The sequence below is a fragment of the Myotis daubentonii genome, chromosome 2, assembly GCF_963259705.1.
Source record: "Myotis daubentonii chromosome 2, mMyoDau2.1, whole genome shotgun sequence".
Taxonomy (NCBI): domain Eukaryota; kingdom Metazoa; phylum Chordata; class Mammalia; order Chiroptera; family Vespertilionidae; genus Myotis; species Myotis daubentonii.
The window spans coordinates 96951232-96971025 of NC_081841.1; the positions used below are offsets into that span (position 1 = coordinate 96951232).

General features: G+C 49.1%; 1 protein-coding gene across 5 annotated transcripts in view; it reads left to right on the plus strand.

The window, feature by feature from the left end:
• Positions 1-19794, plus strand: part of IQSEC3 (IQ motif and Sec7 domain ArfGEF 3) — a 102701-nt gene that overhangs the window by 38058 nt on the left and 44849 nt on the right. For 4 of the 5 annotated variants that reach the window (XR_009451285.1, XM_059683900.1, XM_059683901.1 and 1 more), the window contains exon 3: positions 16631-16895. The exons of the other annotated variant lie outside the window; for it this stretch is intronic. Coding sequence is in view for 3 of the 4 variants with exons in the window: in XM_059683900.1 (XP_059539883.1) it covers positions 16631-16895 (265 nt within the window). In the remaining variant the exon portion in view is untranslated. The remainder of the gene's footprint in view (positions 1-16630; positions 16896-19794) is intronic. 5 annotated transcript variants of the gene reach the window in all.

Sequence of the window (19794 nt, forward strand, 5' to 3'; positions counted from 1 at the left end):
GACGAGCAAGTCTGGCAGCTGCTGTCTCACAAAGGGGAGGCTGAATGGTAGGCATTGTGTCCTGGGTACAATGGAACAGTTATGGGGCTGGCACAGAGTTATCATGGGCTCCATTGTGCTTAGGCACACACATCCCTAGGCAACAGCTTATGCTTACTAGGGTAATAGGCCCTCAGGTGAGAACTGGGCCCAGAGCCAGCCAGGGGGCAGTAGGCCGTGCCAGCCTCTTTCATCCCCCTTACCAGCTCCTTCCCGCTGCTAGCTGAGGGCAAGGCTTTATTCTGGGGAATTGAATAGACTAGTAATTGCAGCCCTACTTTTTATGGGGGGGGGCGGGCTCCCTCTCAGGCTCTCGGTGACATTTGGAACAACGACCCTGGTGCTGGCCAGCTGCCTCCCGGCATCTAGCCCATTTGTCTCCATGGGTGGCAATGAGGCAAGATGAGGAGGACTGGCTTCTATGAGGGCAATTTCGGGAGGCTGGAGGGGTGGAGGTCAGAGAGAGGAGGTGCTAGGGAGGAAACAGAACAACCCCCAGCCTTGGGGACGAGGAGGGGATCGGAGTGTGGATGGTGGCATTCTGGGCCCCAGCAGACGAACTGACTCACCCCCAATATTTGGTCCTTCCTTCTCAACCACCCTGTCCTGCTCCAGGATGGAAGAGAGGCTCACATTTATTCAACACAATATTTATTGGACGTGCCAGAGTTGTTGCACTGAGCACGCTCAATATTTTGTCTCACCGAATTCTGTGAGATACTGCTACTCCCATTGACAGATAAGGGAATCTGGGAAGGAGAGAAGTTTGGTACCTTGATAGAGGGACCACTGAGAATCAGTCTGGAGCTGGAAGGTGAGCCCAGGTCTAACTCCAAAATGTAACCTCTTTGCACAGAGCTGCTGCTAGGAGTTTTTTATTGAATAGCATAGGAGAAGTTCTTTGAGACATTTCATTAAATCCTAAATAACATTTATTTTCTCTGATTATAAGTTACACACTTGCTAGTTGTTGGATATGTGGAAAATACAGGAACATAAAGAAAATAAAAATTGAATCCAGTCAGATAGAGTTAACCACTGTCAATATGTTAGTGCACAAGCTTCTGGGGTTTTATTTTTCTCTGTACTGGGTTTTTCATGTGCCCCCGTTAAAAAATAAGGATACTGTGGCCTGCATGTCCCACTGACTGCACACATTCATTGAGAAAGCCTCCTGCCCTAACCAGAACCTCCTGGTGCCTCCACCCCTCTTGTCTGCCACCTGCTAACCAGCCCGAAGAGTGTGAGCGGCAGAGGCTGAGGCCCCTGAGGAAGGGACACCCTTCCAAGGATGGCTGTCAGGGGGAGCCCTGTGTTAGCTGGCGCTGTCCTGTGCATCCGGGCACTTCCCCTCTCCCAGCCTGCCTGAGGCATGATCAATAGACCCTCCATGTTTACTCAGCCTTTATGGAGCAATTAAATTCTCAGTCAATACAGTTTAGTCTTCAAACCGCTGAGCTTGGGAGCTTTGGTGTCAGTGCCTACTCTGTTTGTCACGTCCAAGCTAAGAGGCTGCTGGGAAACCTGCCCACCCACCAGTAGCGGGGGGGGGGGGGGGGGTTGTTCTGGGGCTGCAGAATTGTGTGCTCCCAGTCCCTAGAGGCACAGAGAAGCCTCAGCTTCCCTCCCAAGCCCTGGGGTGAGGGTTTGCTGGGGGCAGGCCAGTGGTTAGTTCCCAGAAGGCTTTGCAAGTGTTGGGATCATGGGACCTGACCCAGGGCTGTAAACCTTTCCATGCCCTGCCCTGGAGTGAGGCGCCTGCCTGCTTGGCCCACGTGGGACTCTGGAGGCTGAGGATTCTGTCTGGTGTGGGACACAGCAGGGCTAGGGGAGGGGCTGCTCCTTCTTATTTGGGCTTTTGGAGCAAATGTGCTCGCCAGTCTTCTGATGATCTCGTGTAGTTAAGCAGAGTCCACCTTGGCTGGGCTCCTTACCTGCGGGTGCCACACAAGATGGCAGAATTTGATCCGAGAGCTAGTGAAATCTGTTCCCAGGGAACTGTGTGGCCTGTCACTTCACCTCCCATGCCTTTTGCTCCAGCTGTGTCTTCCCTGCCAGACTCAGTAGGCACAAAAACAAGAGATGTCAAAACACTGTGATGCCTTGCAGTGGGCACCCACACTACTTCCAGCAAGTGTTCGGGAAGCTTTGTCTTGTCATGATGTTTGACCTTTTGTTCAGAGGACTTTCCTCAGCTGGGCTGTGAAACTCGTGTTCGGAGTCAAGTACTTGTCCAGCCAATTTCCTTGTGTATCTTCCCTCCCAGGCCTTGAGCCTTCCTCTACAACTGGTCTCCTCGTGAGGCCTAGGCTGCCACCAGAGGGTACTTAGGAAACTATGGGGCTGAGCAGAGGGCTACACCGTGTGAGTGAGGCTAGGTCGGGGCCCACCTTCAAAGAGCTGCTAGGGAGGACAGACAACTTCCTGTCAGCGGCATTTGGAGATGATCGGAGAATTCCTCCCACTAGTTGTATTTTGTGTCCCTCACCCGTGGGAGAGGGAAGGAGAATACAAGCTGTCATTTATTGAGCACTTGCTTAGGTGCGACACAAGTATTATGTCGTTCTCACTAAAAGCTTATAAAATGTTATTATTATTCCCATGTTCGAAACAAAGACTGAGGACCAGAGATAATGAATGACTTATCCAAGGTCTGGTAAATGGCAGAGTGAAGATTTGAGCCAAGCATCTGTTGCAGCTTCTACACTGGAGTCAGATAACCAAAGGGAGGTGTTTTAAAAAGACAAAGGGAGGTGTTTTTAGGCACAGGAAGTGAACGTGAGGCTGGGCGTGAACAGCTGGCTCCCGCTTCCCAGCCACAGGAAGCAGGCTGCTCAGGGCCAGCTCCTTGAGAGAACTTGGCTTGTCATCAAGGGTTGAGAAGGCCTGGCCTTTCTTTCCTGCCCGTCCACCCTGTGCATGAGGCTGTTTTCGGACTCCAGGCAAATTAGGTAAACACGTCAGAGCAATCAGACTGCGGAGAGAGATGACCCAGATGACATTTTTAGGGATAAAAAAGCTCTAGACTTTATTATTTAAAGAAATAGACATAACTAAAGATAACACTTTCAGAACAGCAGAGTGAAATATACCACAATGAATGTCTGGGTATCTCTGTTCAGTCAGCCTTCATTAATGTAGAGTTTTGAACAATTTTCTGGGAAAGAAATTCTTGTTTCATTAACCGAAAACTTCCTGTTTGAGTTTTGTGGCTATATATATTTCTCTCTTTCCCAGAGAATCACTCCTCTTCGCAGGCCTAGAGATTTTTCACCATCTCCTGTGCTTTTCTTGTCTTGCTTTTCTCCTCCGAAAGAGCATCTTTACTCACTCATTTAACCAATACTATGAATTTACTTTACTTTTCACCAGTACTATGACCATGAACATAATTTATAATTCCAATAAGTGTTTCTGATGTATGAATAAAAGGGTTTAAATTTATTTTATAAAATAAAAAAGAGGAAATAATCTTGATCTATAGCAAGAGTGATTTAATCACACCAGGCATCCTTGAAGACGTCACTGCCTCTCAGGGGCCTTGGAACGGCTTAAGAAAGGAGATTTTCAGAGATTCCTTTTGTGACAATTAAAAAGCAAAACGGGGAAGACAGCTGTGTCTGAGGGAAGACTGGCATGTGTTGTTGTCTCCGGCAAGGACAGGTGCCAGCGGGAGCAAAGAGAAGCGTCTGTTCATTTAGAACCTCAGGATGTCATGGCTGGAAGCGAGCCAAGGCGTGCAGCGGCCCTCTATTGAACAGAGGAGACCGAGGACCCGAGAAAGCTTCCTTGCCCAAGGTCTCACAGCCGGTCAAGTGCAGAACGAGGTAGAAGTCCTCATGAAGCCGGGGCTTTGCACCACCTCACTTAGACCAGGAATGCCCCTTCCCTGTGCCTCAGTGTCCTCAGCTCTGACGTGATGGGGGGAGGGGTGCTGTCTAAGCCCCAAGGCCCCTCTGGCAGCGATTCCATAAGAAGGCACTGTGCCCAGGCCAAGGATGAGACATACACATGGGGAGACCAGGAACAGCCACAAGCAAAACAAAGGGCAAGTGATATGACACAGACAATAGACCCGAGAGGCAGATGAGAAAGGCAACGTGCAGACTAGGATGAGCACACATGAGAAAAAAGCCTTGGATAGGCTTTTCATTTCTCTGTTTTACTCATTGTTAAAACACAAAAAGAAATTTTAAAAAAGGAGAACAACCTCACCTCACTCATAACCTACAGTCCTTGTATAAGCACCTCCTCTCATTTCCCCTGTTCTCCACACATTTGAGCGCTGCAGTCTGGACGATGTGCCCCCAGAATGCCACAGGGAGAGCATGGTATCCCCTCACCCCTCCCTACCCCGGTGCTGGCGGCTTTAGCATTGGTCCTAGACCCAGGTGCACTCTGTTCACTCCCAGGGCAGAAATGATGGGGATGAAGGAGGCTGAAGTGCACAGTCAGCATGACCTTAACACTCCAAGGACAGAGGACTGAGCACCAGAAGATTTCCACAGATTCTCCCTTCTAGGTTGGAAAGGAAGACAGGTGAGGAGGTGGTAAAGGAGTGCCCTGGGCTATGAGACCAATTCAGAACGACTTCAAGGAAGCACTAGAATGTGGAGCAGCTGAGAACATAAAACTGAGCAATTCAAATCCCAATTTTCTTATCTGTAAAATGGGGCTCACAATACCACTTACCTCTTAGGGTGGTTGGGAGAGTTCAATGAGATGATGCATGGCAAGGTATCTGGCATATAGTCAGCACGCAGTAAATGCTAGCTATTTTAAAGCTGGATTTTCAAGAGCAGAGAGGAGGAAATCAGTTAAGATCTAGGAGTCCCAGGAGAAGGGGTCTAGAAACTCAATTTAGAGAGAATGGCTTGAGTACTTCAGGGCGTGGGAACCTAGTGGCAGAGCCCCTGGTATGACAAGCAGCCGGGGATATACTACCTTGCAGTTGTTTGGGGTCATTGAGCCACGCCCTTCACAGAGAGGGTTCATTCTGTCTTTGGATGACGGGCAATGGGCATGGATGAGGAGGAAGCAGTGTTTCAGATGTTTCTATTCAAACCCAGCCCAGGAAAGATAGCGTGTTGGCTGGAAAGAGCCCAATATCAGAGAGAGAAAGAGGCTCTCAGAACTGAGGGACTAATTGCGGGGAGAGACCAGAGAAGCTAATGGCCCAGATGAATGCCAATCAAGCAGGGCCATGGCTGGGAAAAGAGCTTTTCTAGACGTCAGGGCAGGAGAGGAAATGATTTCTCCCTGCACCAGGCCGTCAGAGTGCAGGCTGGGATGAGATTAAGAGCAGAGGCACTTTTATCAGGAAAATCTTCTTGCCAGTTTGACTGTGTTCTCCTAAGAGAAGGAGGTTGTTTAACCCCTCAGGGAGAGGTTTATGGCCTGGCCCTGACGCCTGCCCTGCCTGTGGAGGGCTCCCCAAGCTGGGATTTCTGGGGCTTCTTCCCAAAGCCAGTGTGTCCTGCAGTGTCCCTTTCTCCTAAACACTTTTGAAATCCACAAACATGTGGGAAATAGCAGGGCCATTCTCGTACTCTAAGCTGTGAGTAGTTTCTACTGCAGCAAGGAAGACGGAAGCTAGACATTAGGAAGAACTTCGAGTAGGAAAGGTGAAGACAAGGAAGGTGACTGTAGGGAAACAGATAGGAATCTTGCTACATAGGAACTTAATGAATGTCCAGAGCTATAGCCTACGCTACAGGTAATTCTGCCATTTCTATCTCTGTGTCCTGTTTTGGCAAGCACACACCTGACCACCATAAGCACCTGTGGGCTATCAGAGACCCTTTCCCCTGGCACGTAGTGAAATTGAGCCTGTGAGGAGCTGGAAGGATATCCTTCCCTGGAAATGGCTCAGGACCAAAGAAACATCTACTCTGGGGTGAGGTAAGACTGATCTGGGTTGCACGAGGAGGAGGGTGAAATGAAGGGACTTTAGGTCTCATGCCCTGCCTCTGGGTTGGGCTGTATGCGCACATGGTTTGTGTAGGTCAGCATCACAGGGTTCTATGACAGATTCAAGAAGGACAAGACCAGGTCTTTGTTCTCCAGGGAGCAATTGCCTGTGAGCCAGGAGGTGGGGAAGCACAACTGGCCCAGATTAGGGTAGGAAACCTACCTTTACTGAGCATCAAATTGGTACCAGAGGCTTAATGGACATTCTTTTGCTAACTCTCCCAGCAAAGTCATGTGGCAAGCATCTTACCTTCACACACGAGGAAGTAGGCTCAGAGAAGTTAAGGAACTAGCCCAACGCCACACCGATAGGGAGTGGCCAGATTTTAACCACAGTGGGTCTGTCTGGTTCTCAGTCTCATCTCATTACACTCTGCTGCCTCTCAGCCCTTACTGCCTTCTGGTGAGCTCCTCTTGGCATCATCTCTAGCTCAGAGCTTCAGTAATTACACCATAGAGAAAAGTCCAGTACTTCTCCATTTAAAGAATTCTATCACAAAACACCAAGAACATAAATGATAGTTCAAGTTAAAGGACTGTTTTTTATTCTGAAATTACATCCTTCCTACTTTTCATATTCTTTTATAATATATATAATATTACTAGAGGCCTGGTGCATGGATTTGTGCACCAGTGGGGTCCCTCAGCCTGACCTGTGGGGATCAGGCTAAAACTGGCTCTCCGACATCCCCCCAGGGGTCCCGGATTGTGAGAGGGCACAGGCCAGGCTGAGGGACCCCACTGGTGCACAATCAATTGAGGCAGGGGAGGGACTGTGGAAGAGCTCCAGGGCATGTCCAGCCTGTCTCGCCCAGTCCTGATCAGCTGGACTCCAGCAGCAAGCTAACCTACCAGTTGGAGCATCTGCCCCCTGGTGGTCAGTGCACATCATAGCGACTGGTCAAACAGTCCACCGGTTGGAGGGATGATTAGCCTATTAGGCTTTTATATATATAGATAGGAAAATTAAAGAGCACTTTTAACAATTTCTCATATTTAGCAAAATAGCATGTTGGAAATCCTAAAAAGAAAAAAGATAGTTACTACTTATATAGGGCTTACTGAGTGCTTGATATATATATCACTACCTAATTCTTTCATAGAAAGGAAAATAAGGCACAAGGAGGTTAAGCAACATGCCCAAGGCCACACAGTAGGTGAAAGGCAGAGCCAGCATTCAGACCCAGGCAGCCCAGCCCCGAGCCCACACTTGGAGCTGCCATAGTACTGCCCCTGATCATGAGTTGGCCAACACTGCCTGAAGCTTCTTGCGCTCCCTCCTTGCAGGGACCCCTGAGGCTCTCACACCCTGGACCCAGCTCCCAGATGCTAAACAGCTGATGTCTCTCTTTAGCACACCTCTCCCAGCCTCACCCGTGTGGCTCCCGACAGTCACCATAGTCCATTTGGAGATCATTACACACCCAGGCCACAAAGGGACAGTAGGGGGGTGGGTCCTTAAGGGACAAGTCCATTTTCTTTCCTGAAAGTCTTCCTTGCTGAAGTAATGGGCACACCCAGCTGCAGTCAGACCCGGGCCATCTCTGCAGTCCTGCCACCACAAGGAGGGGCTTCCTGACCCCCTTAGGGTCTGCAAGACCAGGAGTGCTCCTGAGCCTCCCACCCAGCACACTGTGCACACGTGTGCTCCTGCCAAGCAGCCACCATGCTTACACAGAGACAGAAGGGACTCTGCCCCGAGGAGAAAGCTGGGAAATGATGAACATGGGTGCAGGACAGGGATCCCTCTGAGGAGGGAGGAGGAACACACGGGCATTAAGGCTTCTGATGGGTGATTCCTCGAGCTGGGTGCAGGTGTATATTTTCCTTTATACTTCATGTATGTTCTTCATATTCGCATTATAGACTAGTTCATAGTAAAAGAAAAAATGAAATGAAAACCAGAGTTCACTGGGCTGTAACTATTAGGTCAGTGGTTCTCAACCTTCCTAATGCCGCGACCCTTTAATACAGTTCCTCGTGTTGTGGTGACCCCCAACCATAAAATTATTTTCGTTGCTACTTCATAACTGTAATTTTGCTACTGTTATGAATCGTAATGTAAATATCTGATAGGCAGGATGTATTTTCATTGTTACAAATTGAACATAATTAAAGCATAGTGATTAATCACAAAAACAATATGTAATTATATATGTGTTTTCTGAAAGGGTCATTCGACCCCCAAAGGGGTTTCGACCCACAGGTTGAGAACCGCTGTATTAGGTGCTGCCTGTACCAGTTGTTGCTGACTTAGGTCATGTGTCCCAGGAGAGTTTGAAGGGGAGCCGTTCTGGAGCTTCATCTCAAGGTTGGTGAGATGAGAACGTTGGGAGGAGGAAATATCCCATCTTAGGGGTAATCACATAGCACACATAAAAGTGCACCAGGTACACTCGGGTGCACACTGAGCCTGTCTGCCCGGGTGAGAGAAGCACGCATTTCTGAAACTGTTGTTTGTGTGTGTGTGTGTGTGTGTGTGTGTGTGTAGGGGGCAGGGAACAGGGAGGATGTCCTTAGAGCTTGATTTTGCTATCAGATCCATGCCTATTTGTGAGAAAATAAAGCACTCAAAAATATGAGGATTCCGGGGGCAATAAGATGGCATTAGTCAGCATGACCAGCTGGGGAGCCTGTGAAGGCGCTGTCCTGAGGAAGCTTCTAGATAAGGCCTCTCTGGGGCGTGCCAGGTTCTGACATGCCCAGGGGCTAATGTTCCACTGTGGAGTGAGCTAAGCAGGGGTGCTTCTACATTGGATGTCTGGGCACAGGCTGCCCACCTGGAGTGAGCCCCTTGGTATTGTGGGCCTGGGTGTGGGGCAGGCACAAGCTCAGGGAATTGCTAAGATCCCTTTGACAGAAAGCCCTACAGACAAACCAGACTGGCCACCGCCTTCTGGAACAACCGTGAGACCAAAGGCGGGAGTCTCCAAGGAGCCGACAGGAGAGAGAATAACTTACTCTCTCAGGGCCCTTGGGAGGTGGGAGGGAGGCTCTTCTGTCAAAACCGATGAAGTCAGGACAGCGTCTGCAAGTGGATGAGCCCAGAAAGCCGCAGCTGCCTTCCTCCAGGGGTTTCTATTCTGAGACCTGGCTTTCAGCTCAAATAATGGAGGTCACGGAGCCAGGGCCGGAGGAGGTGCTGGTGTGGATTAAATGACGTAGGGAGGCAGGGGGAGGCTGGTGCTGTGTCCTTGGATGTGGAGGGCTGACTGGTGGGCGTAACAGGGAAGGTGCGTGTGGGCCCTGGGCCAGTGCAGAGGAAGGGGAGAAGGAAGAGGCTGGCCCCCCTTCCTTCCAGATGTCACAGCAACTTGCTCGAACTGCCCATTTCATGGTGAGGAAAGAGGTCCAGAGAGAAGACGGTACCTAAGGTTATCCGAACGCTGCGGAACGGAGGTGACTGGACCCCGACTCCCAGTGCTCTCTCCACCACCTCGAGCAGCATTTCCAGCCTGTGCTTTGAAGCAGCCCAGAGTGAATTTGTTTTTAACACTGGCCCTCGGTTCACCTCAACTCTCCCCAGTACCACCTGAACCTCGAAGGGTACCTAGCTTCCCTTGTTCCCTTATTCTGACCGCCTTTGATCACTTTATTGATTCGGACAAGGGAGAGAAATCTCGAGATGTGAGGCATGTTACTAGCTTTTTGTCTGGAAAATGCCTCGTTTCTTCGTCCCGGGAGAGCTTTAAGAAGAGCTGGCCGAGTCTGGGATAATCTAGTGTGGGGGAATCTTCCAGCCTGAGGAGGCCTGTGGCCTTCAAAACACTGTAGCAAGTCTCTAGTAATTACTGTTCTAGCCACTGCGCCCATGGGAAAGCAGCCCACCACCATCAGTACCAACAAGCCTCAGAGCTGGGCCTATAGTCCTCCTCATTCCTTTTTCCACCTTTGTGCCCAGGGCCACCACCACCCAAGCCAGCCTCTGGTATGGAAGCCTGAGGCTGGGCACCCCTGCCCCTGACACTTTCTCTCCAAGCAGAGCCCAGATCAGCCGTGGGCAAACTACGGCCCGCGGGCCGGATCCGGCCCATTTGAAATGAGTAAAACTAAAAAAAAAAAGACCGTACCCTTTTATGTAATGATGTCTACTTTGAATTTATATTAGTTCACACAAACACTCCATCCATGCTTTTGTTCCGGCCCTCCGGTCCAGTTTAAGAACCCATTGTGGCCCTCGAGTCAAAAAGTTTGCCCACCCCTGGCCCAGACCCTCTCCTCACTCTCACACAGCCCTTTAGTTCCGGCCCCTCCAGCTCCTCACAGGCACTCAGCTTCCTGGCAGATGCCCTCCTTCTCCCTCATTCCTCTTACAGAAAGGCTCCATTTCCCCTGGTGGTCCACATGCCAATCTAGGAAGTCATTTCCCTTCATCACTCTTTTGGAAGAGAGATATTTACATCCTCATGTTGCAAATGAGAAAACTGCAGAGCTGAAAAGGAAGGTATCTTGCACAAGGTCACCCAGTTAGTAAGTTGCAAAGCCAGGGGTCTCCTGCCACTCAAGTTTTCTTACTTGTGAACGAGGATTCCCTCAGGGTTGAGGACAGTAGTGACCTGTGTCTGGAAGCTCTGTGGTGTGTGGTACAAACATTTTCTTTGTATGGGCAGAGCTGCCTGCAGCCCTTGGCACTGTCCTCAGCATATGGAAGATCATCCATGATCATCTCTTCAGAATAGTGTTTTTAGCCTGGGTCCACGGAGTCTGCAAGGCCTCTGATTGTGGAGGTAAAATTTGGCATGCATGAAATAATGTGCACTTTTCCGGGAAGAGAGCCCAGAGTACTTATCAAAGGTATGTGAACCCAAAAATGTTCACAGATCTGAGGGTAGAGAGACCAGGGTAATCCTGGTGTTGAGGAAAAGGAAGGAAATGAAAAGCTGGGTATCCGTCACTGACTGGGTTCTTCAGGAAGCTGACTCTGAGCTCCGGGTGCCGAATGATTACTAGGGGATGCACTCGGGATCAACACCCACGGAAGGGCGGGGAGGAACACAGCGTGGGGCAAAGGGAGAACGCAAATGCAACAGAGATGCAACAGAAGACGTTGCCAATCCTCCGCGAGCTCTGGAACAAGAACAACCTATCAACTTACTCCATGTTGGGTTGAAATGGCTGAGCCTTTATATCACCACCTCAATTAGTCATTAAAGGCAGACAGCCCTGGACGTGACTTTGGGACAAGTAGCTCTCTGCAGCTGAGACAGTCCTGAAGTAGCAGATGGGGCTGACTACTGAAGGCAGGCTCCAGCAGCACTCCCAAAGCCGAACAGGAAGTCACTTCTATTTGTTCATTTATTATGTTCTTTAGATTTCATTCTTTTTTTGTAGCTGAATGAAGAAGTCATTCTTTGAAGGAGGGTCTGGGTGGTGCATCACCAAACCCAACTCAGTAGCTCTGCCCTTGGGAAAGTAGTACAGATTAAATGATATTCATCCACCCACATATCCATCCATCCTTTCATTTGACATTTATTAAGCATGCTTCATCAGCCAGCTCACTGTGATAAGCACCTGTGAGAAAAAGATGTGTATGGCACAGTCTAGTGGAGGAGAAAGACAGGCACTTCATTGAAAAATTAGAGTGTGAAGTGGTTGTTGCTGGAATAGAGGCAAGTGCCTAGAATTATTAGAACACACTAGAGGGTGGATGGATTCTTTCTGGGGGCAATGAATGAGTCAAAGTCAAAGAAAGGAGTAGGTGGTAGGGTAAGGGCATGAAGATGAGAAGGCATTTCAAGCAGAAGGAAGTCATGTGAGGGGCATGGTGGTCTGAGAGGGCTTGGCAGTTTCAGTGTGGACAGAGTGGTTAGTCACTCAGTGGAGATAAGGCTGGAAAGGGAGGTTGTGATAAGATCATGAATGCGCTTGAGTGCCGCATAGGTGGACTTTATCCCAGCAATACTGCACTGGAAAGTCTCAGATGGGTTTTGAACAGAGAATTGATATCAAAGCATCTGCATTGTAGGAAGTCAACTATGGTAGCAGACATGATAGATAGGCTGGAGTGGTCACCGGAGTCCCAGGGCAGTTGCATATGCGCCAGGACTAGCATGCTCAGCAGGCACCCAGCATCCTTCTGAACACGAGCTGGCTTTCCACATGAGTGGCCCTCCTCCAGTTCAGCAACTCTTGTTTTCTCAATTTCTCAAAGACTTTCATTTCCCATACTCAAATCCGATGTTCTCATGCATAGAATAACCTCCATGGATGGCCTGGACTCCTGTATATGTATCAGCCTAATATCATGTGGGCACAACCAAAACCTTCTAAGAACCTCTCACTTTGGTGCCACTCACATTCCCCTTCTCAAATGGGTGCCTTAACCCAGGGAAGACTCTTGTGACTAGCATCTCCCATATGTCAGCAGTGACCTTAAGTGTCCCCAGACTAGTGGGCTGCCATTCAAAGATTCTGTTTCTGGAGATGGACATGGAGCCTAAGACAGCTATGATTACCAGGATCCCCCTCCAGCAGCTCAAGGGAGGGGCTGCAAGAAGCTATGCAGGTCACAGAGTAAATTCCGAATGATAATTGTTCAAGTGCCAGGCTGCCTGGAATCTGACCCACTGGGGCGGCAGCTTCATGATGTGAGATCAGCCCAGCAAACTCTGGAAGCTTAATGGACACACAGACTGGGTCTTGGGAGGAATGACGTTCCAGGAGCTGGAACAATGGGCTGCCAATTCCATAAGAGACTATGGACTGAAGGATAGTCCTTCCAGCTATGACAGCCTAAGATGAAGATTAAAACCTCTTTCCTTGGACTATTTTTATAGGTGGAGTGCAGAGAGGGAAATAGAGGCTGGGAACATTCTCCTGATGCTCAGTCTTTAAATAGAGGTACTGAACACTCAGGCCTCCACTGCTCTTTGATAAAGTGACCAAAGCACAAATCCACACAATAGGCACTGGACCAATGCCCCCCTAGGGATGCCCACACTGTGGTGGCTACAGTTAAAGGAATGACCTGTAGGTGGTGAATACAGACAGATTCCTCAGAGGCCATGGGGTTTCTATGGGTCCCATGACTTGGTGACATTCCAGAGCAAGGCCCTTCACTATGTTGTTGCTCCCATGGGTGGAGAATAGAGGTGGGAGGAAGCCTCAAGGAAGCCAGCCCATCTTCAGTCTTCTCCCTAAACACCCTGGGAGTTAGTCTGGAGGGCTGGGAAAGGCCAGGAGGTCTGATAAAAAACACACACAAATTCTATTGTTTCTGTTTCATGAAGGTTGACAGGTAGACTAAATGTTGAGAACCCTTTCCACTTAGGAATTCTCATGCTATTTTTCTGGGATTCTTTTGAGATTCCATGCTGGAGGGTTCCAGCTCAGAATACAACTACCACTGGCATCACCACTTAACAAGGACTACTGTGTGCCAGGAACTGTACTAGGTGCCTTGCAAACCATATTTATTTCTCACAGAAATCTTGCAAAAGAGTTATTAGGATGCCCATTTTGTAGATGAGGAGGTTAGATAACTTGCTCAAGGTCATGTAGTAGGTAGCAGACCAAGGTTCTACCCCAGGTCTTCCTGAAATCAAAGCCAGTGTTCTTTGCCTTCCATTATATAACCTTAAACTTTGCCATACATACTGATGACAGCAGTCCTGGGCTTCCATAGTCACCTTTTAACACACAAGTCTGTGGAGAAGTTTAAGGAAGGAAGGCAAGGACTGGGTCCTCTTTCTACACTCTTAGTCATATACCTGTGAGGAACACAGTCTCTTAGGTCCCTGTGCACATAGGTGGGAGTTGGTTCTACCAGTAGAGAGCCTGGAACCTTAGAATTGGTGGGCCTGGCTGGACAGGTCTCGGCACTGCAACCCAAGCTCCCAAAATGTCTGAGCTGGAAGGTCCTGAGAGAGTAGTAAACTCCCCTCATGTGACTGGTGAAGAAACTGACCCAGGAGGAGGACATGAATTACTCAAAGCCTCATAGATATTTAGAAACATTGTGTGTACACGAGTTTGTGTGTATGTACACACAGACATGAGTGCACGCAGGCAAACACACATGCATCTGTGCACATGTGTATGTGCTGGAGATGGCAGTGGGGGCAGCCTAACTCCTAGGCCCTGTGAATGAATTCAGGTGAGAAGGCCTCAGAGCCCTTGTCTATATCCAGAGGGGTGGCCCACACAGAAGGCTATTTCAAAATTTTGTTTTGTTTTAACATAAGTTGTTTATTTGGGGCAAGGTAACTTTATAATGTGTCAATAGGAGAGTTGGGAATGAGACACAGAAAAGAAGGAAACAAATTCATTAAATGATTGGATCATTGCTTTGGCCAACCAGAGCTCCATTGCACTGGGCACTTTGGGGAGATGGCATGGAATGCACCTCAGAGTTGTTTAGCCCAAGGGAGGAGGAAGCTGGTATATTTATCTACCAGCCTCTAGTGTTGCTGGTTGAGGCCTGCTATTGAGTGGCATCAACTCCGCAGAACCTCTTGCCAAGCACACTCTAGCAATCAGACAAAACAAAGGGCTAGTTTTAAAGATACCTGTAGCCCTGCGTAGCCACCAGTCTCTAAAGAGTTGAAACCTTTTGGGGTGGAGAGACCTTGGCTGTCAGTTCCAAGGACAGACGTGGGGGAGATGGATGTTGGTAGAGGAGATGGAGGAGACTGGATGTTGCCTTCCAGAATCTGGAGGCAGGCTGTGCTCACAGAGGGAAAGGGCTGTTTCCATGTGCCCCGAAGGAAGAACGGGCCTATACTTTAAGCAAGAGGAGTTGAAGTCAGAGCTTGAAAAGAACCTCCTGGTGATACTAATTAAAAAGAAACTCGTATCAGATATCTAGAGCTCATCCAACTGTGTAGCTTCATTGGTGGCCACACAAGAATTGACAGAGCAAAGGAATGCACAGTAGCAAAGAAGGGTACCTTAGGGAGTTTGAGGTTCCTGGTTCCAGGGAAAGTCAATGAGCTCTCCTTTATCTGGGGGATGCTGAGGGGACAGATGGAGGTTTAGTGAAGAGAGGCTTCTTCACTCTGCCCCTAGTTATTCTTAACACCAGGAGGCTCCAACATTGGGTGGAGGCAACAGGAAGAGGTCCCCTCTCTAGTACGATTTGGGGCATTTTAGATGGAGGCAAAGCCATGGAGGAAATAAGCAAGTCCTGATGTTGCCTGGCTCTCTAATTAGGCTCATGCCACCTCCTGGGCCCCTGCTCCTCATCTGTGAAAAAGGGAGACTGGAAGAGTGAACTAGATGACCTGAGGGTCCCATTCAGTCCTGGCCTTCTGTCACTGTCCACTCCAGAGGTCATCCTCTGGTCCTTGGATTCTCTTTAACTCTATAATCAGCAAATATTTATTGAGCACTCATCCTTTGCTCAGAACTAAGTGCGGGAAGAGAACCAGGTGGAATATAGGTCCTGGCCTCTGGGAGGGGACAGATGGGGAAAACAGGAGTTGATGTTTTTTAAAAACTTACTCTGCCAGGAACTGTGCTAAACACCTTTCATATACTGACTCCTTTACACTCACCCCCCAAAACTCAGTAAGCTAGGCACTAGTATCTCCACTACACAGATAAGAAAAAGCAACTTGACCAAAGCCACACAGTGGAAGAGCTTGGATTTGAGCCCATACCGTGAGCCATGATACTTCTCCTCTGTGAAATAGACACTGACTCTCTAAGCACAGCTCCTAGTATTCCAGCAGATAGGGCAGTGAAAGCTGGAGTCACCTGGGAAGGCTTCATGCAGGAGGTGACTTAGCACTGGGCCTTGAGGGAAGTGAAGAACTTGGAGGCTGACTGGGGAAGGGAGAAACCTAACTGCATTAACACTCCAGGGCAGGCTGGGGTGTGGCTGTCCAGCTAGCAGGTGTCTTCTTATAGTGGGCAGGCAGGCAGCAGCTACAGCTCAACCTGTATGGTAGCTTCACGGGAGAAGAGGAGGGCCCAGAGAACAGATGCTTCCCAAACCCAGCAGGGCAAGAACCCTCCTCTTCACAGATACAGCCCAGAAAAGCTGGCACCCACCTGCCTTGAAGGGGCTTTTGCCCCAGCCAGGCCTGTAAACATGACTCCTTCCCCAGACTCGTTTTGGACAAAAGAGGGAGTTGGTCTAGTGTGGGACAGCTTTCTCCTCACTATCTAAGCCAAGTATCTGATAACTATGATAGCTAAGACTTACCCAACAATTACCATGAACCAAGCACTGTTTTAAGAATTTTAACATTCCTATGAAGTAGATACTATTATTATGCCCATTTTATAGATGGGGAAATAGGTTCAGTGAGGTTAAGTAATCTGCTCAGAGACCCACTAGCTACTAAGAGGCAGAGCCCACATTTTAACCCAGACAATCTCCTCTTTGCCACGCTGCACTACTGCTCCTAAGTAGAGGTTTATGAGCTCTGGCCATAGCTGCTTATTTCCTCGATGTGGGATACCCTCCTCAAGTTTAGGTCCTCCTCCTTGCCTGGGGCTATTCCATGCCAAGAGAACCCCTCCCCAGAGGGGACTGCAGGAGACATCTCCACCAGCCCTCACCACTAGAAAGGCCCATTGCTGCCAGACTGACCAGGTTCTCCCCCCACCCCTGCACCCACATGCACCCTGTCCCACTCTCCGCCAACCGAGCACCGTTGCCTTTTGTTCACAGTGACGGCTCCTGTGCCCAGGCCAGTGGGGGCATGGAGGACTCCGTGGTGGCAGCCGGCAGACCCAGTGCCCATGCCCCGAAGGCTCAAGCCCAGGAGCTGCAGGAGGAGGAGGAGAGGCCAGGGGCGGGGGGTGCCTCCCCAAGGGCTGGCCCCCACCGCGGGGCCTCCCCTGGCCGGCAGCAGCCTGCCCTGGCGACAGCGCTCTGCTCCCACGCCCCTGCTGCCTCCGATTACGAACTCTCCCTTGACCTAAAGAATAAACAGGTACCCAGGGCCTCTAGGGGGGTGGGAAGGGTGGTGAAGGGGCCCTGCCTTTGGGAGCTGTCCAGGGTACCAGGGATCTCCCCATCTGGGCCCACCTTTGCTGCAACTGCATCTTTTTTGCCACGAGTTCTCTCAAAAAGAGCTAAGTAATCTGCCCTTCCACGCAGCCCAGTCTCCAATGTAACCAGCCTCCACATGGTAGGGTCACGCCCTTGCAATGCCAGGCCCTTAAGCAGTGTGTCCAGGGCTCTGCTCCTCTCACCATATGGAGGAAGCCTAAACCGCCCCACACAGCATTAGGCAAGTGGCCTATTGTTCTCTGGGGAAATCCCACCTCCACTCACTACTTAGAAGAGATAGCCTAGCTTATATGCCCACTCAAGGGGCAATCCCATGCCTAGGCACACACAGGCTCAAATGAAGTTCAAAGACAGTGGTCTCCTGGTAGAGTGAGGATTCCCAAGGTAAACCCAGGTTGGGGGAAGTCCACAGCTTCCCTGCTGAAGAAAAGTCCCTTTGAGGGGTTCTAGGCCTTATCTTCTGTTCTGTGAAGCAGGAGGAGAAAGTCATCAGTTATGGGGTCCCAGCTGAACCCCTAAATGATAATGCCACAGTTTTTCTTGGTGGACAATTAAGAGACCTGAAGGGAGATCTATAAGTATGTGTGTATGTATGCATGTGTGTGTGTGTATGTGTGTGTGTCCATATGCACACGTGTATGAATGTGCTTAGAGAAAGACATTATGACTTGATGTTGCTATGCCTTGTTCTTGCTCTAGTAATGCTGTGACTTCAGGAATGCCAGTTAAGCACTCTGGGTATTGGTTTCTCATCAGCAAAATTGGGAATGAGATCTTGAATCATCTCCAAGGTCCTTTTTGCTCTGAAATGAGTAGGTCCTAAAGAACCAAACTTTAAAACAGTGGACAAGGTGAGTCTCGGGAAAGGAAGCTAATAGAAAGGTCAATAAAACTGAATCAAGCGAAACCAACCTATGTCTTTCTTTAGGCATCAATGCAAAGCTATTGTCCTGGACCGGGGCCAGCTGCAGTTCGGTGCACCTGGCTCTCAAATGGTATTTGATAAAATCTCTTATTATAGCTATGCAGACATGATAGAAAGTAGATTAGATCACAATATAATCAGGTGGATTGTTCTCAAACAGAATTCTCAAAACCGTTTATTTTCCATCAGTGCCATTTCCAAGGTGAGTGGGGCACTATCCTTGGTCCTGTCTGGCTCAATCATTGTAACGAGGCAGAACTTTCTGATGACACAGCTAATAGGGGACAGCTAATACCTTGATGATAGAATCCAGGATAGAAAGATGGTTTATGTGAAATAAGTCAAATTAAATAGAAAAAAATCGAAAGTTCTGCTCTTCGCTTTGAAAAGCCCACAGCACTAGTATAAGATGGGCAGGTTTGGTCCTGGAGAAAGGCCTTAGGGCTTCAGCTCACTGAAAGCAACAGACGGTGAAGCAGCTGCCAAAGAAGTGAGCACAGCAGCCTTCCCAGGAGGGGAGGCAAGGCCCCAGAATAGGGAGCAGGCGCGGAGACCCACAGTGGCTACTGCTTGGGCCTGTCTGGAGCCCGTGCTTGGCTCTGGGGCTTCATTTAATGGGGAAATGAGAATTCTGTAGGATTCTCCAGGATTGGCTGGAGACATATGGTGAGACTGTCTGTAGACATGAAGACAAGCTTTAAGTATGGAAGAGCTGGCGTGTGGTAAAGGGAGTAGATGTATTTTCTGTCATTCTAGGCAAAACTAGTGGGACCACTGTATGAAAGCTATAGGAGAGGAAGATTTTAGCTTGATTAACAACTAGAGCTGTTACAAACTCAGAATGTCTTGCTTGTGAGGTAGTGAGTCTGTGCAGTGGCTGCAGCACAGCCCATCTGAACACCATGGGGTGATGGGAGTGGCCAGTTGGCCCGGATGAGGAAGTCCTCTCAATTCCCCGTGACTCTGCTCCTTGGGCACAGAGACCATCTCTTATTCATCTTTTTACCCCCCCCCCCCCAGCATCTAGCAGTGTGTCTTGGACATAGTAAGGGCCCACTGAGTGAATATTTTTTAATAACTATGATGTGCAAAGCAACAAGGAAGGAGGGTACGAAAAGAAAAGAAACATGGTCTCTCCACAAAGAGATTACAGTTCAACTTAAGGAGTGTCCAGTTAATAACAGCACAGAAAACTCATGCTTCAGCTTGGGCAGGAGAATTCCTTTAATGCTGATGACGAGGTGGGAGATAGAGTGCACAGGTTCTGATTAGTACCGTGGACACATTTTTTAAAATATATTTTTATTGATTTCAGAGAGGAAGGGAGAGGGAGAGATAGAAATATCAATGATGAGAGAGAATCATTGATTGGCTGCTTCCTGCACGCCCCCAACTGGGGATTGAGCCTGCAACCTGGGCATGTGCCCTTGACCAGAATCGAACCTGGGACCCTTTAGTCCACAGTTCGATGCTCTGTCCACTGAGCAAAACCAGCTAGGGCCCATGGACACATTTTATAGTGGACATGACATAATTCTAATAGATGGGCTTGCACATCAGGCCAGCAGGAGTGGAGCAGGAAAGGTGAGGGTTAGTAGAGGTGACAGGATCCTCATGAGAGGTGGACCCAGCCCTGGGAAGGAGCTCACCTCCCTGGCTCAGGTGTCTCTCTGGGCCAAGCTTATCTGGAGGTAGGAGAAAGGAGCGAAAGGGATTGACAGGCTAGAGCAAAGTGATTAAAAACATGGCACACATTTATTAGAGACTGAGCTCTGCTCCTCTCTCTTCTGTAAATGAACTATGTGACCTTGGAAACGTTCCTTAACTTCTCTGGCCTCATTGCCTCACATCTCTTTGGGGCTTTGTACATGCTGTTCCCTTTGCCTCCACTGCT